The following is a 24629-nucleotide window of genomic DNA, read 5'->3' on the forward strand; positions in this document are numbered from 1 at the left end:
ATTAACGGCTTAATCCCCCTCTGACACACTGCTGACTCAAGAGCCTGGAGCAGAGACGCTGTCCTGCGCCTGATCTCAGCAGCCCTAGAAGCTGGCGGAACTTTCTGGAACAGCGTCTGGCCTGCGCTTCTCATTGTTTTCGCCGACTCATGGCCCAAGCCTCTGAAGTTAATTCTTCAACCCCACTCGTTCTCACAGCGGGATTTGCTGCGAAATTTCGATGAAACAGAAAGATTTGTCGACGTCTGCAGTTCATCAGAGGAGATGTACGAGCAGATGTCATCCCCTTAAACACTGCAGTCTTGGTCTCGCTGAGAGAGAAGATTTAACACTTCAGAAACACGAAAGCACACCGTGAGCTGGAATTTGGGCAGACAGAGTCATGATCCCAATGTCAGTCAGAGATAGGGCAGTGAATATCACCCAGAATAACATAACTCAGCAGTTCTCAACAGCGACAGAATGTGCCTAACAACAGCTGACAGCTCTTGTAATAAAGTGAAGTAAAGTCTCTCTTGCCTAGCATATTGACTGTGGTATGGTTTTATTGTATTGGATGGATAATATGGAATTACTGTCATATTAATGTTTCATTAAATTCTATTTGTAATTTTGTATTTCTGAAGTGACCTTGGGTGACAAAGGTGCTTTTTAAATAAAATGCATTATTTTTTTATTATTAAAGTTAATGAAAGCTGCTGGATGAGAATTGGGCCTCTTGGAGATGGGCAAATTATATTGTAATTTAGTGAAAGTCTTAGGTGCGTCATATAGACAGAGAATGTCTGAGAATGGATGAGATCCTTAGGCTGATGAGATGTTGCCAACTTTCAGATGTTTTTATACTCAGCTCAGTGCCAATACAAAAGCACATTGTGGCCTTTGATTCTGAGAACAACCCCTCCACACACACACACACAAACAAACACATGCCCACAAACAAACTCTCTCTCTCACACACACACACACACACACACACACACAGAGAACTAAGCGTGACGTGTCAGTGGGTGGCGGTGTGATGTTGTGAAAGCACAGGGGTAGCGCAGAGCCAGAGGAATGCTGGCCTGTGAACACCCCTGTGGTGGCTGAGCAGTGGGCAAGAACACACACACACACACACACACACACATACTGTACACACACACAACACACACACACACACAGTCTCTCTCTCTCTCTCTCTCTCTCCCTCTCTCTCTCTCTCCGAAAAGCTGCCATGGATGGCTTCAAGTTGAGCATGGGTAGAGAGCTGGGGAAGGCAAGGAGCCAGCGAGCTCCAGTGAGTAGCTCCATCCCATCCCTGAGGTTCTTGTGGTGAGAGGGCAGCATTTTGAGGAGAAGAAACACAAGCACTCGGGATTACAAAGAAAACGAAGGAGGGAAACATCAAGAAAAATGCTACGAAAATACAAGACAAACAAAAACCAGTAAGCAAACAAGCAATTACCAGTTTGTCCAAAGGACACACACTCTGACCAGGACAGGGTTCTAAAGAGTTCTAATGAGAGAGGTGCAAGAGAGAAGGACATAAGGGAACGGAAACAGAACAAGGACACACACATGAAGAGGGAGAGAGAGAGATAGACAGAGAGAGAGAGAGAGAGAGAGAGAGAAAAAGCATGCATGATGAGTGAGAGAGGGAGCGCACACATGAGGGTACAGGAAGAGAAGAAGCACTTGCTATAGCGAAGAGATAAAGGGAGAGAAAGAGAGGGAGGGAGAAAGAGAGAGAGAGGGAGAGAGATTTATTGTTCCCGTCTATAGGGGTTCGAAGCCCCTTAATGCAAGTTTTACAATGGCTTTAAAGTCAGGCCTAGGCCTGGGTGACCTGCAGGAAGTGCCTCATCAAATATTTAAGGGGCTCAAGGTGACATCATGGGATTGCAATTATATCAATTATTTAGTGGGCAGAGGCCGCCAGGCTCCCATGACATCAGTGGGGCGATCGCCATGGCAACGGTGTGAACAGGAAGGGGCTGATGCCACAGCTCTGGGTTCTGGGCGGGGTCAATGACTCACCACTCCCAGCATGCCAAGGGTGAGCTCTGCATGACTCCACACTTGACAAGAGTCACGGCCAAGAGGATGAAGCATATACACTCTCAACATACACACACGCACACACACACACACCCACACACACACACACACACACACACACACACACACACATACTCACACACACACACACACACACACACACACACACACACACACACACACACACACGGGTGAGCTGTCAAAACTGCAATCTCATAAACACATACACATAATAAATCTATAAACATACTATTGGCCAGTTGAACAGAATACAACAAAATGTCATTTGAATAGAGATGTTACTGGAAAGCGCAATCTCTCCAAATGCTTCAGTCATACTAAACATACCTGATGACAAAATAAGATTCTTTCAACAAAAACCCTGACATGTTAATCTAGGAAGATATAAAATTGACCAAGAAAATGTTCATTTTTGTCATTTTCTTTCTTAATTCTATTAAAACATTACTTTAAAAGACACCTGATCTGATGTGACCACCCTCTATCCACCTACCCCCCCTACCCCCCCGCCCGCCCACCACCACCAAAACAAACAAACCAACAAAAACAACATGTAATCCAAACATGAGGAGCCAGCATATCCCACATCACGCTGTGTCATGGCCAAATGGATAGCTCAGAGTTATGGAACAGCAAAGACAGATATGTTTCTCCCATTCTGCAACGTGGGCGAAATCTTTGATGAAACTTGATTTATACTTTTGCCCTTTTCGCTCCTATCCCTGGTCCCCCCCTTTGATATGCAAGCATGGTGGGGGCTATAAAGTGAACACCCAGCAGAAATCAGACAGACTTTAATAAATGACCACTCCACGCGTGCAACGTACACACACACACACACACACACACACACACACACACACACACACACACACACACACACACACACACACACACACACACACTCACACACACACACACACACACAGGCAGTCAGGCCTCCGCGCTGAAAAACACACAGTGATCCTAAAAGTGAAAATGTCGCTGAGGAGCCATGACATTCCGCTAAGACCAACGCTAACGTTGTCAGCAGGGTTCAAACCCACGGTGCTAACTCTCCCTGCTCTCAGCATTACACCTTCATTTATCAATAATCACACTCCCACACCCTCACAGAAACATACCTTTATACTGTAGCTACATGCAGTGCAGTAGCCTATATGGATGATGCCTATAAATGGATGATGAAGTCAACAGCACATGTGCTGTATCACTGTAAAAAAAAAAAAAACTAATGCACATTTAGCCGAATGACATTGAACTCATTTTGTGGCTTCATCCAAATGACTTGCAGAGCAGGGAAGAGCCTGTCTGACAGTGTTTTTATCAGTTTGTCGTTTGTTTCTTTTTTCCTCTCCCGCGTGCTCGCATGACCGAATGACTTATGAATGCGTCGTAATCGGTCCCTGGTGGGTTGAACTGAGGCAACCCCACTCAGATATTTCGTGATGGCACTCGACTAGCGTCCTCGTCCTCATCTGGCTTGCACTAGCAGTTGCTGCGCTTTCCGTTGCCGCCGGGAACGGATGATGTCATTCACCTGTTGTTGTGGAAGGGCTGATATCACTGACTGAGGTCATGTTAGGGAACAGGGATTGCTGCTGTTCCTCCCCCAACTGTGTCACTTACCCCCCCCCCCCCCCATGCCCCCCCCCCCGCCTCCCTTTGTCTCTCTCTCTCTCTGTCTCTCACTCCCTCCCTCTCTCTTTCCCCTAACTTGCCTCACCCTCTCCCTTCCTTTCTATCTCTCTACCTTCCTCCCTCTTCCTCTTCCTCTCTTTCCTTCCGTCTTTTCCCCTCCGCACACTCCTCTTCCTCTATCTTTTTGTGTCTGTGTGTAGCATGTCCCCACGGTCCCTCTCTTCCCCTCTCTCCTCCACCGTCTCCATCATTCTTCTGTGATCTTCTCTGTCTGCTGCCTCTCCCAGGGTTTTCCAGCTGTGAAGAGTTGCCCTCCCTCTCCCTCCACAATCTCTCTCTCTTCTTTCTCTGTTGTTTTCTCTCTCTCTTTGTGTAGTCTTTGTCTCTCACTCCCCCCCCCCCCATTTCAACACACACATACACACACACACACACACACACACACACACACACACACACACACACACACACACACACACAGACACACACACCATCCTGGACTCCCCATTTCTTTTGAGAGCCCCATGGGGACTTTGTGTTTTTTGGCTCCAAGGATCTTTCAGTTCTCTCTCTTCTCTTCATTGCCCACAGGAGAGACAGACAGAGAGAAGAGAAGAGAGAGAGAGAGAGATAGTAGCTACCGTGTGTTTATTTATTTTTGGCGTGAGAAGGGAGGAGAGAGGAGGGAGGGAAGAAGGGAAGTGGAATGGCAGGGAGGGGATGCGTGAAGCTCTTGATCTTCCAGGCTTACCTGAAAGGTTGCTCTCTAGGAAGAATGTGCCTGCCTCTCTCCTCTCATTTATCCTCTCTCTCTCTCTCTCTCTCCCTCCCTCCCTGCCTTTCTCTCTGCCTCCCCCTCCCCTCCACCACCCTCCCAGGGTTCGGGGTTCGGGGTCCGGACGGCCTGTTGATGTCTGAATAATGAGTTTGTCAGGGACAGTGAAACATGAGTGGGAGGGGCATCCATAATTAGAACATGCCCAGTGGAGGTCCACATAGCTGGAAGGTGAGATGCGCTCCCAGGCAAAGCGTTGGTCTGTTGCTGATGTTGTTTTTGTTGTATGTTGTTTATTCTGCATAAACAAGTCTGTAAGCATATTAGTGATCAAGTGAAAGATTTGTTTGGTGTCAAGCCTTTCAAGTCCTTTGCAGCAAAACAACTCATAAACAATTCATGTTAGCATACGCCTCAACTGTATAGGTAACAATTCCAGCCAAATTCTGCACTTCTACAAATATTTCACCTATAAAGAGTAACACAGAGTAACTAGACAATAAAGCATAGTAGTACTAATGTTACAGTGGATTTCAATACAATTAATTAAAACCACACTGATTCTTTCTTCCCAGATGTGTTACATGGAAATCGTGGACATTTTAGTAACAGGGCTATTTCAAAGAAAAAAAAAAAAACAAAGCAAAAAAATCAATACATCAATCAAATATACAATACATCAGTCATATGCACAATATATCAACTTATCAATTGCATCAATCACACCTGTCATATCGGCCTCCACTAAACTAAATGGTCATCCACAGCACTGGTCCATACAGCCAGGATGTCTGGACAGATCAGCCCGTGGTACCTGGGGGGTATAGGGGAGGAAGCGCTCCAGTTACAGCTCCTCTGGCCTGCCTCTTTTTTTATTTTTTATTTTTATTTTTTTTGTAATGGCGGCCGTAAGCATATCATCCACATGCATCTTCCCCCTCATTAACCTATGGCAGCCGCCTTCCATGCTGGGGTCAGCCGCACTCCCTGGTTAACGACCCCCCTGTCAGCCAGGATAGATGGCTCAGGGGCCCTGATTGCAAGATTATATGTTCACTTAGTCATCTATCAATCACCTCCACCATGCATTAAGGATGGGGGAAGCTCGGAGAGGATGCCACAAAGAGGAGGCACAGGTGTGTGTGTGTGTGCATGTGTGTGTGTGCGTGTGTGTGTGTGTGTGTGGGTGGGTGTGTGGGGGGGGGGTGTGGGTGTGCTGTGCGCATGTTACACAGTATGTGAGACTACATATGTGTATGTATATGTTTTTGTATATGTGTATATATGTGATTTCATTTCTGTTTTTGTGTGAGAGAGAGAGAGTGAGAGAGAGAGAGAGAGAGAGGGGTGAGGGGATGTTTGTGTGGTTGGTTTGATGGTGTGGTGGTCGGGGGATGGGATGGGATTGGACATGATGGTGGGGTGAAGCCTGTCTGTACAGAGGAGCAGTGATCTGTTGTGAGGGTGTGAGGGGATGCGTTTGGGTGGATGTGTGTGTGTGTGTGTGTGTGTGTGCATGTGTGTGTTAGTGTGTGTGTGTGCATGTATGAGGGGGTGCGAGGGGGAACAGGAGGAGTGGAGAGAGGATGGGGATCCACAGCACTCACCCCCCCCCCCCCCAACACACACACTCTCTCTCTCTCTCTCTGATGCATTAGCTAATGGAAGGATGGGAGACCTGTCACTTAACCCCACTGTTCTACCATCCTGTGACTATGCCAAACACACCTCTCATGCTCATGATGCAATCTGAGGCACTGTTTGTGTGTGCGTGGGTGTCTGCAGGTGTATGTATGTGTCTGAATGTGGATGCTGTTTTTCGTTTCTAAGTGGATATGTCTCTGTGAGCATGAACCAGTATGTCATTATTTGTGGATCATGCAATAAGTCAATGATTGTACGTGTTAATACATTTATGTATGTTATTTGTGTGTGTGTGTGTGTGTGTGTGTGTGTGTTTGTGTGTGTGCTTGTGTGACATGTAGGATAAGTAAGTCTGTTATGCAGATAAAAAACGGGAAGCCTTTTCTTAAAGATTATTTTACGAAAGGACACGTCATTCCTGAGCCAAATCTATTTTAAACACATGCACTCACACCCACAGTCACACACACATGCACACACAAATACACATATCCATGCACCATTTGGAAAGACGTTTTTGGAAAACAGTATTCCTACATTTGTCAAATTTCCCATTGGCATGAGTTTGTCAGTCATAATCTTCCATTAAGTCCCAATTCTTGGTCCCAACACTTGCTTCGCATTATGTTTTGGACGGCGTCTCCCAATACAAATCCTCAGCGATTGGTAAACAAATCATAAAAACCACGTGGTACACGGCCCACATTTCTGCAGCGTGCACAGCTAATGGATAAAATGAATCCAAATCAAATTTCCAGAAAATTCCCAGCTGTTCCTTTTAACTAACTGAGCTCCCATAATGCTTTGCAGAGCTCCCTGGAACTCAGCAGGGTCAGCAGAAAGTGCTAATATAGGCTAATCACGGGAGAGTGGCTCAAATTAAATATGCACAATGGAACGACAGAGAGAGAGAGAGAGAGAGAGAGGGAGCGAGAGAGAGCCCTCCCTGCTGATGACCATAAATGCAAATGATGAATCAATTACATGCAAGGTGCATTTCAATTAATAACTTGGAAGCCAACATTAATGTGGGTATGTGTATGTGTCTGCGTGAGTGATTGAATATGTGGGTGTGTGTGTTGAAGAACACAGTGGACATATCCATGTGTCATTAGGTTTAGGTGTTGTGTTAATGAAATGAAAGAAACACAAACGGATTATATATACATATATACAGTACAAACGGAGGCAGGAAGTGCACTGTTTAACATACTGTCAGCACATAAGGCTGTCTCTGTGTGTTCTTTAGCTTAGAACTCGCTAATGTTCTAGGATGTTCTGGGGAAATAAACACAACACACAAAGGTTCACAGACAAGAGGGAACTTTAATTAAATATTGTGAAAGTTGAAAAGTCTTTTTTTTACACTTCAAAGTTAATCAAAAAAACATAATCTTTACAGTAGTTTCATTTTTCTCTATTTCCTATCAATATAGAACTGCTCTGAGTGTCCAGTCAAAGACAGGGTTTAGGAGCGAGGATGATGAAGGTCAAAGGTTACTTCCTGTTTGTTTGTTTTGAACGCGGAACTGTTGGACAGTGTCCACCAATCTGTCGTGAAGAGTTAGAAGTTGCACAGTCCCCTGGAAAAGAAAACTTCCCTTTCACACAACAAAAAAAAAAAGAGACTGCATCAAATCAAAAATGCTGATACGTTTAGTAACATTGTGTGCATTGTACAAACGCTGATCATCAAAATCCTATTTCTGACTTTTTTTTTTGCTCCTCCAAAAATGTATGGCTGAAATAACCTTTAGAAATTTAATAAATAAGCCACAACTTCTTCTCAGAGGACAATCAGTACACTCACTCTCTCGCTCACGCAGTACACACACACACAAAGAGATTGGCCAGGTGGCCAACAGAGTAAGGATCCTCAGATGGCTCAATTTTCAAGTGGGGACTGAAGGCTCAAAAGTACAGGGCAAAAGCACAAAATCAGTCGCAATAATGTACAATTGGCTAAGAAGTTAGGTGTGTGTTGTGCTGTTGTTTCACTATTAATCACTTAGATATTTATGAAATGATGACCACACTGTTGTCTCTCAAAATAAATGACATGAGGGGAGAAATATGGCATCGCCTTCAAAAGAAACCTTAAGTCTACCTCAGCGAAAAGGTGAGATCTGCACCAGCACCCACACACACATGCGCACACATCCACACACAGTATGAATGGCAATGGTGGCTGTCTACACCCCCTTAAAATATACACATAGGAAATCTATTCTCAGTGGCAGCTCGGACATAGAAACACACACACACACGCGCGCACACACACATACACATGTGCAGGTGTGTGTTCAAACAACCTCCACAGTACAGGAGAAACTGTATATAAAAAAGTTAGGTTGTGTTGTTTTTAATTTTTTTTTGTTTAGATTTGAATTCACTCACTGTTGTGCTCCAGTTATGTAAATAACATGGGGTTTCAAGAGCATAATGAAACATGTATAAGGAATCCCATGTGTTCAATGCTGGTGCATCTAAACACTTTCTCTTGTTTTCCCGAACTGAACTGCCACTAATTTACTGAGAGGGGAAATCCAATGCCGGCGTCCCATTGGCTGAGGAGTATGGGCGCGCTCCCAGACCTCACAGGCCTACAGTCAAGCCTAGTGAAATTCCGCATGAAACCACTGGCTTGTGGTAACAGAGAGACCTGCTGGTTTTGTATCCTGGCACAAGCTAGCGAAGGGCAACGGGGCTGGGGCAAGAAAAAAAAAAAAGAAAAGTTGGGTGCCAATGCCTTCATTTGTTTGTTTCTTGGTGGCGTGTGACAGGGAGTGGGTGAGAGAGAGAACACGATGGCACACACAGTGGACGATGGCGCACTTTTGCATTGTTAAGGCATCTTAACTGCTGGTTGAGATTGACACGACTGGCCCAGGCAGTGGCCGGCTCAGACCCAAGCCTGAGTCAGCGGCGTCCAGGGGGCAGTGGAGATGGCATGGGGAAAAGTAAGATGCTGATTTAAATAACGCAAGGATGGAAACAAGAAAAAGAGATGACGAAATAAAATCAGAAAAATGTCATACTACTACTATTCATATTATTATTAATATTATTATTATCATTATTAATATTATTATTATCTTTAACTGCCGAAATGGTCTTCCTGCTTTAACCACACAAATGCAACTTCAGGAGGATAAGATCCATGCATATTGTACGTTTTAAACAGTATTAGTTTCCCACCCCCTAAAATCAAAAGCAAAACAAACAAACAAAAGATATTCATATGATATACATACTTATATATTCTCAAAATCCATATAACTAATACTATGAGAATAATGCACTACTTCTGCCATATGAAAAACAAAAGGGAAATGAACATTTTCATTAACTTACAAATGATACAAAAATAGACAATGGCTTTTTGTTCGATGAAATATAAATGGGAGAATGGTTTTATGCACAAGACAACATAAAAATGAAAAAACAAATCTATAAATCACATTAATGGACAAAAATGGAAGACAAAAAATGGAAACAAATCGGCACTTTTTTCACAATATCAAACACATGAATGACAGGGATAGAAGCAATGTACAAATTCAAGCAATACATACACACAATATTTATACGGATATTTTATACATATCCCTTTTGTAATATCCAAACTCTCCAAGCTAAAATTGATGAGATCTTTGATTATGCAGTAAACATAGAATCAGTGACACTATACTGTGAAGCTGCCTTAAGACTTCTTTTGATGTATAAATATATTTTTTTCAAACAAAAAACGTTGGCAAACAAAAAAAATGAAAAAAAGAAAACCACAAAGACTAACATAGTTATTACTATATACAAAACACGCAGAACACACAACAAAAATTTAAAAAGAAAATAAAGGTCCAACTCTGATTTTTTTGTGGAGGGATTGGAAAACCTTTACAGTGCTTGCTAATTTGTATATCATTATTCCCTTTATGGCCAATTGGGAATCAACACTGACCCATTCTCCAATGTCAGAACTTCCCTTTCCAATTCCACAATGTTATCATTACAGTGAGGAGATGAGTGACAGTTGTTGACTCAAACTAAGAAATCCTAACATATATTGCATTCATACATAATTTACTAAAAAAAAACTAAATACAATAAAATAAAATAAAAAACATGGCAACAGACCCTTTTAAAAATGTTGCCTTCTTCATTGACGTTGCATGACAGATGGCAGCAATAGATGAATGAGAAAGGCTTCAGACGATTTGGGACATAGAACTCGCTTCCCTTGGCTGTGGCTGACTCTGTGGCTGTGTCTGGCTGAGGGACTCTCTCTCTCAGTAGAGCAAGAGGCTCTTCCAACTCTCAGTGACTACACTACATTCCCTTGGCAAACTAACTAAGAATGGATGCAATGGACATGGCAAAAAGGTATAAAAAATGACATAATGAACTTTATCACTGGGAGAGACCATTGGCTAGATGAGGCATTGCTGTGTAGAGCAGACTTGAATGGGCTGTGCGCTGTTATGCAGAAAGCCGTCATTTAGGAGGGGGGGAAGCAGGGCATGTTTGGCTACAATATTAAAAGAATTCTTGATCATGGTCAGTGTCTGCTGCTTTTGTTTCCCTACAAATGCTTCCCTTCAATTAGCACAATTCAGGGTTTTGGCAGCTAACAGGTCAGAGTGTTAACCTGACGACATTGTTTGATGCAGTTGGCAAACTGAATACCATGCCTTTGGATGTCTGAAAACACAATCCAAAAATTTGTTCGGCTTTGTTTGGCTCTAATGTTGTGTAAATCGTGTCTGTATATCAGGATTATCACAATTAGAATGCATATGTCTCTCTTGTAAAAAATTGTAAGCTATTTTTTAATAACTGCACCACATGCAGAAAAAAATTCTGTGGTGCAGCTGGTACTCCGGCAAATGGAGTCGTCTGGAACCTTCAGGTTTGTGATGCATAGTTAACAAGTCAGTGTCCATTAACAGCATAGTTCAACTCAGTGTGGTTATCTACGAGTCCTCCAATGTCAAATTGGCAGACCCCCGGTTGATCGAGCTATGTGGTGATTGTATCAATGGAGTGAAGCTTATTTTTGTTTCTGTAAACATTCGTTTAGGGCCTTTACTGCTACAAACGTACAGAGGCAGCAATTTTTTTCCTTCACAAATGTTTTCCTTCACTAATTGTAAAAAGTCATAAATAGAAACTATTGTAACATAGCGTCCATTGTGTATATCACATTTCATATATGGGCATTACATATTTTTGCACAAAACCATAACTAAACAAAAACACACGATGATGATAGCAAATTATAAGCACATCCCTCAAAATAAACAAAGCTCTTGGTTTTTTTTTTGTTCTTTTTTGTTCGTTTTTTGTTTTGTTCATGTGGGCACTGGGCTTTTAAATATCAACTGTGGCCTCGTCTTCCCCTTAAAAATGTGTACAAGGTGTTTACAAATATTTCACATCAAAAGAGGACAATGCAATGATTCCTCTTTTTCTTCTTCTTCTTCTTCTCTCTGCTCTTAATCTTTTCTCTTTTTCCAACATGTTTTTTTTTGTTCAAACGTGAATCCTTTTTAAAAAGGGCCTGAGATAGGAGTTTGTGTTCCTTCAGAGTGGGACTGCAGGTGCTGTCCGATACCGGAGTCTTCTGTACACACACGAGGAGGGAGGGGGGGGGGGATCGGGTTGGGGAGGGGGGGAGTCAACGCCATGACGACATATCCACTTGCTCTCACACGCTCAAACACACACCCACTACATGGGAGGGACGATCATTCCAGGAATCACTGTTAAGAAGAGATAGAGGTAGAAACAGAGAGATGACAAAGACAAAGAGAGAGAGAGAGAGAGAGAGAGAGAGCAAAGGAGGATGGGAGGAAGGGGAAGAAGGAAGGGAGAGAAACAGAGAGAGCATTAGCCACGTAACCCAACTTTGCCTCATATTTTCCTCACGTCGTAACTCTTTAAACACAGCAATCTGTTCTCACATCTGCCTAACAAACTAAGACCCGCTGACTGAAATATGTTTTCAAATAAGGGATAAATCGCAATATCTCGTCAGTGGCGCTGCCAAATTGGCACGGAGGCGGGGGGGGACACTCGGAGCGCTCGGCTGTGGCTGCGTGCCCCCCCCCCCCTCTTAATTGTTTGCACGCTGCTCGGGGTCCTTGTTCCCCCCGTGCTTGTAAAGGCCCCTCGCGCTCACTCACGCTCACATCAAATGCTGGCGACGCTTGTCGACATGTGAGGAACAGACATATTCCTAATGAGGGTCTCAAATCATACGCCAGCGCGGCACAACGCGGTGACGACATCCCCTCGCATCCCCGCAGCAGCTGAGTTGAGAACGGGGAGGGAACGCTCGGTGCACATGAGAAAGAGGCCCTACTAGTAATTTATGACTCTGCTGAAAGGGCATTGTTGTTTGATTCCCATGGAACTGAATACCATTGGAGGTCGACACATTGATATCTGCATCACAAGCTGGTGGAGTGATACTTGGCTTATGGTGACATCATATTCTGGCATTGACACAAGTAGACCTTTTTTTTCAGTGATGGATAATATGATGTGTTAACTCATACACATGAGTAGCAAAGTTAGGAATACTTTTGGTAGTCATGTCCTGACATGTATAAAGTAGAGTGCACTATAAATAATTTAACTGTAAGAGTATGTGCAAGCTATTCCTCACAACTAAACTAAACTACCATGAAATATACAACGGATACATTGATATCCACTGTCTTAATATCATATCATGCCTTATCAAATATTTACTGTCTAACCTTCCATTAGAAGGGCTATATAGTAATCCTATGCAAGAAGGATTGCTATTATGTGTATATAAATTAGCCATATGATTTTATTGTTAGGCATTCTTTTCTCTTGTTTTTAGATAAGATGAGTGTGTGAAGATAGTGGTTTGGGAGAGGAAAAGTGCTTAGAGCTGCAGATTTGAGTTGACATTAGTTCTGCAACTGCTGACAGATAAAAAAGATGATAGTGCTGGTGTTTTTCTGCAGGCGTGGTGTTCTTGAAGTCACTATTGCTGATGGAATGAAAGGAAGCACACACAGATACACTCACCAATATCTCATACACCTACACAGAGTCAGCACACAGTCACACCAGAAAAGACTGATAACTTGATCTGCATTGCATTAAAGTAGATCCATATATTTGAATGAATATACAGTAATGGGTCTAATTTAGTATGGATAGTCCACACATATCCTCTTTTAAGAGCTCTACTAATAATATGCTCTGCTCTAGCAATGCAGCCTTCTCAACTCATACTCTCAAGCAAACACACACACACACACACACACACATGCACACAAACACACACACAAATGAAGAAAAACCTCCTACATTCACTCTCTCTCTCTCCTTCTCTCTCTCTCATCCCATAGTGAGCTGCCAACAACTAGACTGTCAACAGAACTCAAAAGCTGTCGTGTTTGATCACACCTGTCTATACTGGAAGTATTTGATCAGAGAGAGGCGTGCGTGTGTGTGTATGTGTGTGTGTGTGTATGTGTGTGTGTGTGGCACACACAGACAGACACAGGCAAGAGAGAAATGTGTCTGAAGGCAGAGTTGAATCACACACCCACACATTCTTACATTTCTGTGACTCTCTTTCTCTGTGTCTGTGTTGTTTCACACACACATAGCCACATGCAGACTCACACACACACGCACACACACACACACACACACAAACACACACACACACAAACACACACACACACAAATACACACACACGCACACAAACACACGTGCACACACACACACACACACACACACACACACACACACACACACGCACACACACACACACACGCACACACACACACACACACACACACAGGAGAGAGAGATATGCAGGAGAGAGATGTGAGGCCGTTTCTGCTGACTAGCTTCAGTATTTCAGTGTTGACAATCCGTTCAGAGGCCTGTGATGTCTCCTCACTGCACAAATGTGAGCCTCAGTCAAAACATGCCAGGAGCCTCCCAGAACGGGAGACGGTATGAGCCGGTATCGGTGCCCTACAGCACACACAGCAGACTGAAACGGATGCCACACCAGTTGTCACCATGAGCCAAGTTCCCCTCAGCAGTACGTGCTAATCAGTAGTTTGTGAAAGCACTGTTTGTCCACTCTTTGTCATGGCAGTCCTATTAGTGTGCAGGCAGATGCAAGGTGCAGTGATGCTGCAAGCGTTTGTGAGTGACGACAACGAACAAAAAAATCACAACAGGCAGGCAGAAACATCAAACCAGGTGGTGTGTGTGTGTGTGTGTGTGTGTGTGTGTGTGTGTGTGTGTGTGTGTGTATGTGTTTATGTGTGTGAGAGAGAGTGTGTGTTTGTGTCTGTGTGTATACTGTTTGTGTGTGTGTATATGTGAGTCTGTGTGTGTGTGTGTATATGTGTTTACGTATGTGTGTGTGTGTATGTGTGTGAGAGAGAGTGTGTGCTTGTGTCTGTGTGTATACTGTATGTGTGTGTGTGGATGTGTCACTGGATGAGTGAGACAGTCATGGCATGGGAGGAGTGGGGTCCAGGCGATGGATGCACAGTGCAGGTGTGTGTGGGTGAGTAGGGTGAGTCCAGTGTGAGAGAGAGGGAGGGTGAGCAGGAACGTACTTCAGGAGAAGGCCAGGCCCTGCAGAGCGCTGGACGGGGTGTACTTGCTAGAGTCCACAAAAGACTGATCTGAAGGGAGGAGGAGGAGGAGGAGGGTGCAGAAGAGTGGAGGAGAAGAGGGAGGAGGAGAGGAGGGAGGGAGAGAGGGAAGAGAGAGAGAGAGAGAGAGAGAGAGAGAGAGGTGGGGAAGGAGGAGAAAACAAAGTTGTGTTATTTACAAGTGCAGAGAAGGGTGGAGCAAGGCTCAAGGAGTGAAAGAGAAAAGGAAGAGAAAGAAAAGAGAGAGAAAGAGAGAGAGAGAGAGTGGTTAGAGTGATGGGCAAAAGAGTGGAGGTGGAGCCGTTAGGGTTTGTTTGTGGAGAAAACAAAAAACAAAAGAAACAAGAAACAAGAAAGTCAACAAGAGAATGCTGACCTTGGAGACCGTTGCCGTTGGTGCTGGTGCAGGTGGGCGGAGGCGAGGTCTGGGGCCGCACCACGGGGGCGAAGGCGCTCTTCTGCTTGACGGCCGACACCATGTTGGCGGGGGAGAAGGAGAAGATGCCGGACGAGCTGCTGCAGTTGGAGGCCAAGCTCGTGGACGAGGCCATGGTGGGGCTGGACGGGACGACTGAGTGGCCCACCACAGAGAGTGAAAAAAAACACACACGAAACAACAAAAACGTTAACTCTCAACACAACTGGATAACAAACCGCAGCTTTTGTTATAAGGAAACTGTGATTGTACTGTATATGTCTTTTCGGAAATTAAGGGCAGGATTTGAAAGAGATTATAGATTACGAGAAAATGAACAGATTACTCGTAGAATGAACAGATGAACAGAAGAACACAAATGAACAGATAACTCATTTCAGTAAACATAAAAAGGTGTTAGCGTCATACAAAACACAAAAAGCTGAGGACTATTGTACTTAAAAAAAATACAAAATGTTCTACAACTTCCTTCACAGTCAACAATTGTATTCAAATGGAATTGCAAGATCCTCTTCCAAAGCTAGAACCTCCCCACTTTCCTTTTGATACGCAGCAGCACAGTACAATCTTCCACCAACCAATTCTTATTATGTGGAAATCCACAGCTCACCCCCCTGGGAGCACAGCCAAACCTCACATTCAAAGCTCTTTTAACGTCAGTCCCACTGATAACACTTTATCAGGGGGAGCACCTAAGCACAGCTCCATTTAAATAGCTTCATAGCCAACCCATGTAACAATGGCAGAATCCATTTATCAACTCCTAACTAATCAATTAATGAAAATTGGAACCACATCGCCTGGCTCTGGATTGATTGGAAGTGTCTAATGGAGCCGGCAGGCCTTTTTAAAATACTTGTTAACATCTTGGGGACCAAAGTGGTGAAATTGAATTGTTACCCCTCCAATTAGTTTATTGATTTAATTACCAGTCTTTAATTTGCAGCGCAGGAGTGGGATGGAGGGCGGCGCCGTGACACGAGCGTTGAGGCGTGGCAAACGCGCAACGGGGCTTTTCAATTTCATTTCAAAGCGGCTTGGGAGGCTCGTGGAGAGGCGGCCCGCCACACCGATGCCAGAGTTCCCCAAGTCTTAGCATCACCAACCCCCCCCCCCCGCCCCCCCAACCCCCCTCCTCTCTCCCCCCTCGCTGTGCGGCGTTAGCGTTTGTGCCACGGTGTGTTGCAATCTGCTGCTATTGTTTTCGCCTGCGGGAGGCCGCCCTCAGCCGCTGTGCCAAAGCCCCCCCCCCCCCCCCCCATCCCTCTCCTCACGCTCAAACGCAACGCTTCAAAAAGGAGAAGGGAAAAAAAAAGAAAAGAAAAAAAAAAAAAACTAGGAGAAACGCAAAGCCCCCACTCCACCCTCCGATCCCCTCACAGTGAGGCTGAGCAAACGCACGGGCAGCCGCCCAACACCTCCCCCTGTCTCTGCCTCTCCTCCATCACACCCCGCCCCGTCCCGCTCCGCCCCGCCCGAGCCCCAACCGCAATCCCCTCTCTCTCTCACTCTGACACTTTCCCCTGTTTGCTGAATTGGAAAAAAGGCCAACATTAAGGAAAATTAGCAAAAGAATAACAGAGTTGAGAGGGTGTAGCGGAAGAGTTCAAAGACATGGGGCGGGGGGGGGGGGGGCGGGGGGAGGTAGCTCCTAACAGCCATCTAACGCTCTAATGTTGGGAGGTTGCCAGAGAACCCAGTGGGGTATAGCTTAAGATCTGAGGGCTGTGCTGTCAACCTCAATGACATCCACTCAAATCAAAGAAAAATAAACACGCTTCTCCTCGTGCTCTGGAACATTCTATGATTGAGGCATCAAGTCCGCTGATACCCCCCATCACATTAGGTCATCTATAATTAACATATCAGTTACCATTTTTCATAGAGAGAAACAAGAGCCATGTTGTGTTTAAGATCACTGTCCCACCAAAAAAAAAATGACGCCTTTGTTGCTTGTCAGTTAAAAATCCCAGGGCTTCCAGTCCAGTCTGGTCTTGGGAACAGAACAGTGATCAGTGGTGGTAAAGGGCAGTGGAACAGACTGTAGTGGAAAGTTTTGCTTACTTCCTGGTTTGCTGTCTTGCACTACTTCTGCAAAAGACTACACTGTCCTGCCTGATAAATGAACTCTCCAACGGCCACAAACAATAACACAACCGATAAACAAAACAAAACAAAACAAAACAGCCAAATTCAGACTAGACAGCAACAAGGCTCCTGTTGCTTCATCCCAACAGCGGAGCGAACAGGCCCAGGCAAACAGCGTTTCTCTATCCGCGGGACAGAGCACGGAGCCGTAAACGAGCACTTCATTTAGGACGCGGGCGCTGGCTAGGGGACTCACTGGCATAGGGGGAGTTGGCGGCGGAGCCGTTGAGGAAACTGGGCGAGCTGCCCAGGTTGGACATGCCGCTGTTGCCGTAGCCGTTCATGCTGGTGGAGACGGAGCTGTAGCTGGTCTGCTGCGGTGTAGAGCTGGGCACGTAGCCATGCGGCGAGACGCTGCTGGTGTTCCGGCTAAAGCCTGGAGGGAGAGAGAGAGACAGAGAGAGAGGGAGAGAGAGAGAGAGAGAGAGAGAGAGAGAGAGAGAGAGAGAGGGAGAGAGAGAGAGAGAGAGGAGAGAGAGAGAGGGGAGAGAGAGAAAGAGAGAGAGACAGAGAGAGAAATAGAGAGAGAGAAAGAGAAAAAGAGAGAGAGAGAGAGAGGAGAGAGAGAAAGAGAGGAGAAGACAGAAGGAGACAGAGGGGGAAGTGTTAACGATGGCTATACAAAGAATTATTTTTATTTACACTGACTTTCTAAAGGTACACTTTAACTGTCCGTGGATATGGAACCTAATTGTCCATAATTGCAGGGAAACTTCAAAGAGGAAGCTACCATTAGCAGTGGAGCTATGCTATGGAAATATCACTTCATTTATAGCACACACATCAGCAGATGGTGCAGTGAAACTCCATGCGAAAAGACATAACAATGGCCTGTCTTAAATTAATCCCAATCTACAATATGTATGGATTCTCCAGATAATCTCCACAAAGGAACCCAGAGAAGCTTGACATAGAACCCTCTGAGGAACTCTGGCGGTTCTTTAGACATCCGCGTTACAGCAGTTGCAAGATTTTCAAGTGTGACAGCTTCTGGCCCTAAAAAAACTTTATTTACTGACAATGTGCCTTTTTGACCGAAAAACGCTCATCGACAATAATATAGGTGTGTATGTTGATCGTAGATAAAGCCAACTGAACCGATTTTCAATCCAGACGGATTGAAGTGCTCTGTCTGCTCACCCTGGTTTCCACCTTGTGTCGAGTCGGACACGTTGACGGCGAGCTGGCCGGGGAAGGAGTTGACGCCCATCATGCCCGCGTGCACTGAGCTGTTGGTGAGGCCCGGCAGCTGGTTGTGGTTCCGGGGCACGTTATACAACGCCTCAGCAATATCAGCAGCACGCTTCAGGATGATCTCCTGTCCCAGGAAACACACACACACACACACACACACACACACACACACACACATACACAAAACACAGTTATCATGCTGTTACACTCCGTTTTAATCATCAACTATCACACTGGCAGATGTGAGATGTGTGTTAATCTTCACAAACCCTCACACACCTCCCCATAATGTCATCTTTAACATCCAAACATCTCTAGACAGATCCCCCCCCCTCTCTCTCTCTCTCCCCTACAGATGCTAAACCACAGGACATTACACATGCTAATGCAGCTAGCGCAGTCACCTGCGCCTGCTTGCCTAGTGAGTGCACATGGCGAGAACAAGTGACACTGATGGTTACAAATGGCTCACTTGGCGCGACAGTGTAATCACTTGCTTCATCGGTGTCTTTGCTGAGCACTGATACATTAGCGCTGGCATAAAATAATTCATGGGAACATGTCTTGTTAGCATGTAATTAATGATTTATAAAGGCTCTATTAACCATTAAGAAATTAATTATTAATGGGCTTTAACCTGGTGAGTCGGACTGATGTTTTCTTCTCTTCCCAGCGACGGCAGGAAACGCTCACTCACCTGGTTGTTATGGGGCATTCCATACAGCGCTTCAACCAGATCCGCCGCCCGCTTGAGAATGACCTCCTGCGCAACCGAGAGAGAGAGAGAGAGAGAGAGAGAGAGAGAAAGGGGGAAAAGAAAATTAAAATGGATGAAAAAATTGACCGCAACAACAGGGGTTTGTTGAACTTGTTCTGGGACATGCACCGCTTCATACGAGCATAAAGCGTACCACAATGGAACTCATATTTTTCGATTTATGTCTCTTGACGATTTACTGCATAAATATGGACCGGGGCTTCTTCCATGAAAACTTAAGAATTTCCTTTTAGTAACATTGTGGTCAACACAAACACATGGAACTGCTGTTGGCTCAATTGTTCAGTGTCTGTCGGAATAAAGTATCGCACCCCACATCTGTTCTCCATTTGCGAAAGACAATGCAATCTATGTCTAAAGGTCCTGCAGTTCCTCCATGCTCTATTCATTCTCATTGCCACATAACTCACTAAAGGCGGTTCCCATAACATTTCAATGGCGATTATACAACTGCAATCGACTCGATGTGCATTGCCTAATGAGAAACAATGGCTGAGAGAGCGAGGAAGATAATTCACACACACACACACACACACACACACACACACACACACACACACACACACACACACACAGTAAAAGAGGAGGGAAAAAACCCTGCCCAAACACTCGGCATGATAAAAAGCAGCAGCTGGAAAAATATGTCTTTGCATCCAACTTGTCACATTCAAAGTGGCGTCCGAAGAAACTTCGCTCTTATCTTTAATCTAAATGTGCATCCCCTGGGAGCGTGCACACAACGGTAATTACAACCATTTTCCTGTCATCCTGAAGTTTTGTATTTGCTTTTCCTTGCTCTCTCGTAGTTTTCTTTGAAACATTGGAGGATGTCAAGATTTCGTTAAGATTAGCATTTGTACATTTTAGTGTGGAAATCAGTGCAATGCATTACATTTCAGTGAATATATTACACACACACACAAACACACACACACACACAAACACGCACACATACGCACACACACGCACACACACGCACACACACGCACACACTGGAATAGCAACCTGGAATCAAAGTGAGTGCACAGAAATGCACATAAATGTATCCATCAACACCCGACACACATACATCTACATATCTGCACCAATACTAAACCTCGTAATGTCATTTTGAGGACTTAGTTAGGCTGAAGAGAGAGAGAGAGAGAGAGAGAGAGAGAGAGATAGGAAGAAAGAGAGGGAGGAAATCATTGGGAGCACAGAGCGCAATGGTGAAACGACAGCCAGAAAATTGCTCTGGGTTGCCGGGCGCCGCCTGCTCCCTCTGCAAACGGGCCCTGGAGCATGTGGTGCACTTGCCGCTCAATCAGCCCCAAAGAGCCACACCGTGCCGCTCACACACACACACACACACACACACACCGGCCCCACACGGGGCAGCAGAACTGCGTGTGTGGGGCAGGGGAGAGAGGGAGGGTGAGGGGGTGGTTGGAGGGGGGGGGGGTGTAGTGTGTGTGTGGGTGTGTGTGTGTGGGGTGGGGGGGTATGGGGGGTCAGATAGGCAATAAGGAGTTTTAGTGCGCTGTCCAAGGTGCTAAATTCACTCAATTATGGCAATGCTGCCATCGCGTTAACCTCTCATCACAGTAGCAGCGCTCAGGGCTGGAGGGGGGGAGAGAGGGAGAGAGAGAGAGAGAGAGAGAGAGAGAGAGAGAGAGAGAGAGAGAGAGGGGGGGGGTGGAAGAGGTGGAGAAAGAGGGTGTGGGTGGGTGGGTGGGGGTATGGGTGGAGACCCGCTGCTGAACGGAGGGAGGCAGTGAAGCGAAGAGGCGGTGGGCAGCGGGCCGAACGCTACTCCCTTATACCTCCCACAGCACCACCTCAGCATGAGGGCGAGAGAGAGAGACACAGAGAGAGATAGAGAGGGAGGGAGAGAGAGAGATTGGGAGAGAAGGAGAGGGAGATGGAAAGTAAGATGGGGAGCTGCATAGCGGGGCTGCGAGGCGAGTGAACGAGCGCAGGAGTGTGTGTAGGAGTGTGTGTGTGTGTGTGTGTGTGTGTGTGTGTGTGTGTGTGTGTGTGTATGTGTGTGTGTGTGTGTGTATGTGTGTGTGTGTGTGTGTGTGTGTGTGTGTGTGTGTGTGTGTGTATGTGTGTGTATGTGTGTGTGTGTGTGTGTATGTGTGTGTGTCTGTATGTGTGTGTGTGTGAGTGTATGTGTGTGTGTGTGTGTGTGTGTGTGTGTGTATGTGTGTGTGTGTGTGTGTGTGTGTGTGTGTGGGGATGGTGGGTAACGGGGGCAGGCGACGTGTGCGCTCAGGGAAGACATCAATTAGATGGAGATGAGGGGCGCGGGGCAGGCGAGGCGAGGCCGGCCGTGGCGCTGATGGCGTGGCCGTGATGTGAGGACACGGCTTTGTGTTCCCAGGAGCCCGCGGGACAAGCAGGAACGGTGGCCCATGCCGTGCCCCCCCCACCACCCACCGCACCCCCCGGGCACCCGCACGCCTTAATGGCTACAACAGCTTCCCATCCAGCCACCGATTCAGAGTCAAATATTTGACACGTGTCTCACTCTCTGTCTGACTAGACTACCAACCAATGACAAAAATAAAACACTTTAGCTGAAAGGTACCCTTTAAAGGGACACCAGGCAAGCCTGATGCTTTTTCTCTACGAAACTCCCCCTCGCTCGGTCTGAAGCTCTTTTCCTTTTCTTTGCGTCTTCCGTCAAGGGTTTTCGCTGCTTCTTCGCCGGCTCTGCCATTATACACATGTTTGCAACAATCTCTAGCGTTTCGTTAGCCTGCCTCTGTGCTGTAAACTGATCCTGCTTCGGTCGGCGGGTAGGATACACCGAACTTGTAAGTGGGATATTCTTTCTACAGGCAGTAGGGGCGGGCGAGAGAGCCTTCATTCGCCCTGTAATGAGTCATTTAACCATATACCGACTTACGAAGATGATAAATTAACACGAAAACGTTGCCTGGTGTCCCTTTAAATGCTCCACTTTAAATACTTACAAATATCAGCACAACTGTCAGTCTGTGGTCATTCAGACTATGTTTTGCACCTTTAGTATTTGAAATGGCTGGATTGGCCCTTATTCCATCTGAGCCCAGAGCACTGAATGCTGTCTCCATAGCCCTCTCTGCTTCCTCTATGACATATTCTCCAGTCACAGACACAGAAGATTGGATGAGCTGAAGTCGTGTGTGTGTGTGGGGTGTGTGTGTGTGTGTGTGTGTGGGGTGTGTGTGTGTGTGTGTGTGGGGGGGGGGGGGGGAGTGTTTCAATGGAGGTGACATCAGTGTGATTCATTTACCTTCTGTGTGTGTGTGTGTGTGTGTGCGTGTGTGTGTGTGTGTGTGTGTGTGTGCAAATGAGCTCGTCTTCCTCATCTTCCTCCTCGCTCTATAGCAGAGGGAGTGTTTCTGTACACCAGTGCAAGATGCCGGGTAGGAGATTGAGGTGGGATGGACGGGAGGTGACGATGAGCTGGGGGGGGGGGGTGGGGATGGTTGTTATGCACTGAAGGAGTGCTGGGGGGTGGTTGGGGGTTGGGAGGGGGTAGTTGGTAGAGACACCTGATCCCCCGGGTCTCTGAAATCATGAACCGCACTGGCTGGCTCCTAAATGGCCTCCCAGATGAGGCAGTCGGCCCAGGAGGAGGAAGAAGAATGGCCGTCCTCTCTACCAATCCCTCTCTCTCTCTCGCTCGCTCGCTTCCAAGCCCCCTGTTGGGGTCAACGCAGAACATCATCTCCAAATGCATCCGTAATGGCGCAGAGCTCCACCACAGCCCTGTGTGCGCTGCTCCCACAATCCCCAGCTCTGCAGCAAAAAAAAACAGGCCTCTTTGTGCCACTCTCAATGGCCACTTATTAAAAAGCATAAATCAGCCAGCGTGTGCAACACCCCCTGCAGCAGCTGCGATGACTAACTGCTTACCATTCATGTCAAAGCGTATTTCCAAACATAACCAAAGACTAATTAGTGCCCTGTAATTTAAAGTTCGGCCCGGTCCACTTTGACGCTTGGCGTTAAAAATACATTTATGGCCGGCTCTTAGGGGGCTAATGTGCGGCCGCCGTGATGACCGTTGTGTTTGGTGCTCACTGGAGAGGGCCAGTGCGAGCCCATCCCAGGGCTTTTACAGTGTAAATTATAATCCCTCGTAATGCGATCCACATACATTAAACTAAGGAAATGGTGGGGAAAATATGCTTGGGTCATACAGGAATGTATAGGCGAGGTTTTCAACAGCGAGCCAGCGAGCCAGGCCAGAGAGTAAATGAGAGAGAGAGAGAGAGACAGAGAGAGAGAGAGAGAGAGAGAGAGAGAGGGAAGGAGGGGGGGGGAGAGGGAGGGAGAAAGAGAGAGAGACAGAGAGGGGGAGAGAGAAAGAGGGGGAGAGACTCAGAGAGTATGAAAGAGGGAGGGATAGGAGGAGGTAAAAAACAGAGGTACATGATAAATTTATCTCCATGCTTGTTCATTTGCAATTTTATCATCTCCTAATGTTCTATTATAGCCATCATACAAGCAGGGTCACAGCTTCTGTGCTACAGAGCACTCTGGGGGTGGTAGGGTGTGGGGGTGGTGATGTCATTCCCCTCTCTGGTGGAAGATCTCCCCCAGACACACACCCACCTACCCACCCACCCAACCCCTCCCACACCCCACACCCCACACCCAACCCCTCCCACACCCCACCTTCTTCCTGTACATTTCATTACATTTGGCTGTTCAGCCTGAGGGGATACAGAGGAGGTGCTCGAGGATGGACAACAACGTAGAAGAGAAATACTAGCACACACACACACATACACACACACACACACACACACACACACACACACACACACACACACACACAAACACACACACTTGCATTGTCACAGTCTTGTTTATTGGTAATGTTCAAGACAAACAGTAAACATCTAATGTACCCACAGAAGTGCTTTTTTAAATAAACTGCATGGGATCTAAACTAATTAGTCATCGGGGATGGATCGAGGTGTGTCACAAATCAGTGAAGTCATCTTCAATGCCAGCTCATCATGAGGTCATCCCACCACTAGTGGTTTTAAGTAGAGGTGGGCACCATACAAGGGCATTTCATTGACTGGTCAGTAGCGACTCGATGGCCACGTTTACACATCTCTGCTAAATCATGTTGCGCAACGTCAGCGGTGAAATTGAAAGTGCTCAGCTTGACCAACGCAAGTGACATCAGCCACTGCCAGTGTGTCATCGCCGCGTTGACGTCGTCACAGGTGGCCTTGGTGGGAAGAGCCTGTGTGTGTGTGTGTGTGTGTGTGTGTGTGTGTGTGTGT

At 46.1% G+C, this 24629-nt stretch overlaps 1 protein-coding gene across 4 annotated transcripts in view; it reads right to left on the reverse strand.

The window, feature by feature from the left end:
- Positions 1–11771: 11771 nt before the first annotated feature.
- The window catches only part of LOC143111374 (transcription factor COE1-A), a 155375-nt gene continuing 142517 nt past the window's right edge, over positions 11772–24629 (reverse strand). For 2 of the 4 annotated variants that reach the window (XM_076273603.1, XM_076273602.1), the window contains exons 12-16: positions 19270–19335; positions 18519–18696; positions 17575–17754; positions 15171–15365; positions 11772–11886 (exon numbers count right to left, since the gene is read on the reverse strand). In XM_076273603.1, the coding sequence (XP_076129718.1) occupies positions 11855–11886; positions 15171–15365; positions 17575–17754; positions 18519–18696; positions 19270–19335 (651 nt within the window). In that variant the 3' untranslated portion in view covers positions 11772–11854. Of the gene's footprint in view, positions 11887–14755; positions 14825–15170; positions 15366–17574; positions 17755–18518; positions 18697–19209; positions 19336–24629 lie in introns of all 4 variants that reach the window. The other 2 variants (XM_076273601.1, XM_076273600.1) reach the window with 2 other exon arrangements.

This window comes from Alosa pseudoharengus, unplaced genomic scaffold, assembly GCF_046254945.1.
Source record: "Alosa pseudoharengus isolate Yale_2024_CS ecotype anadromous, Long Island Sound unplaced genomic scaffold, YU_APseudo_1.1 YU_APseudo_1.1_scf_8, whole genome shotgun sequence".
Lineage (NCBI taxonomy): Eukaryota > Metazoa > Chordata > Actinopteri > Clupeiformes > Clupeidae > Alosa > Alosa pseudoharengus.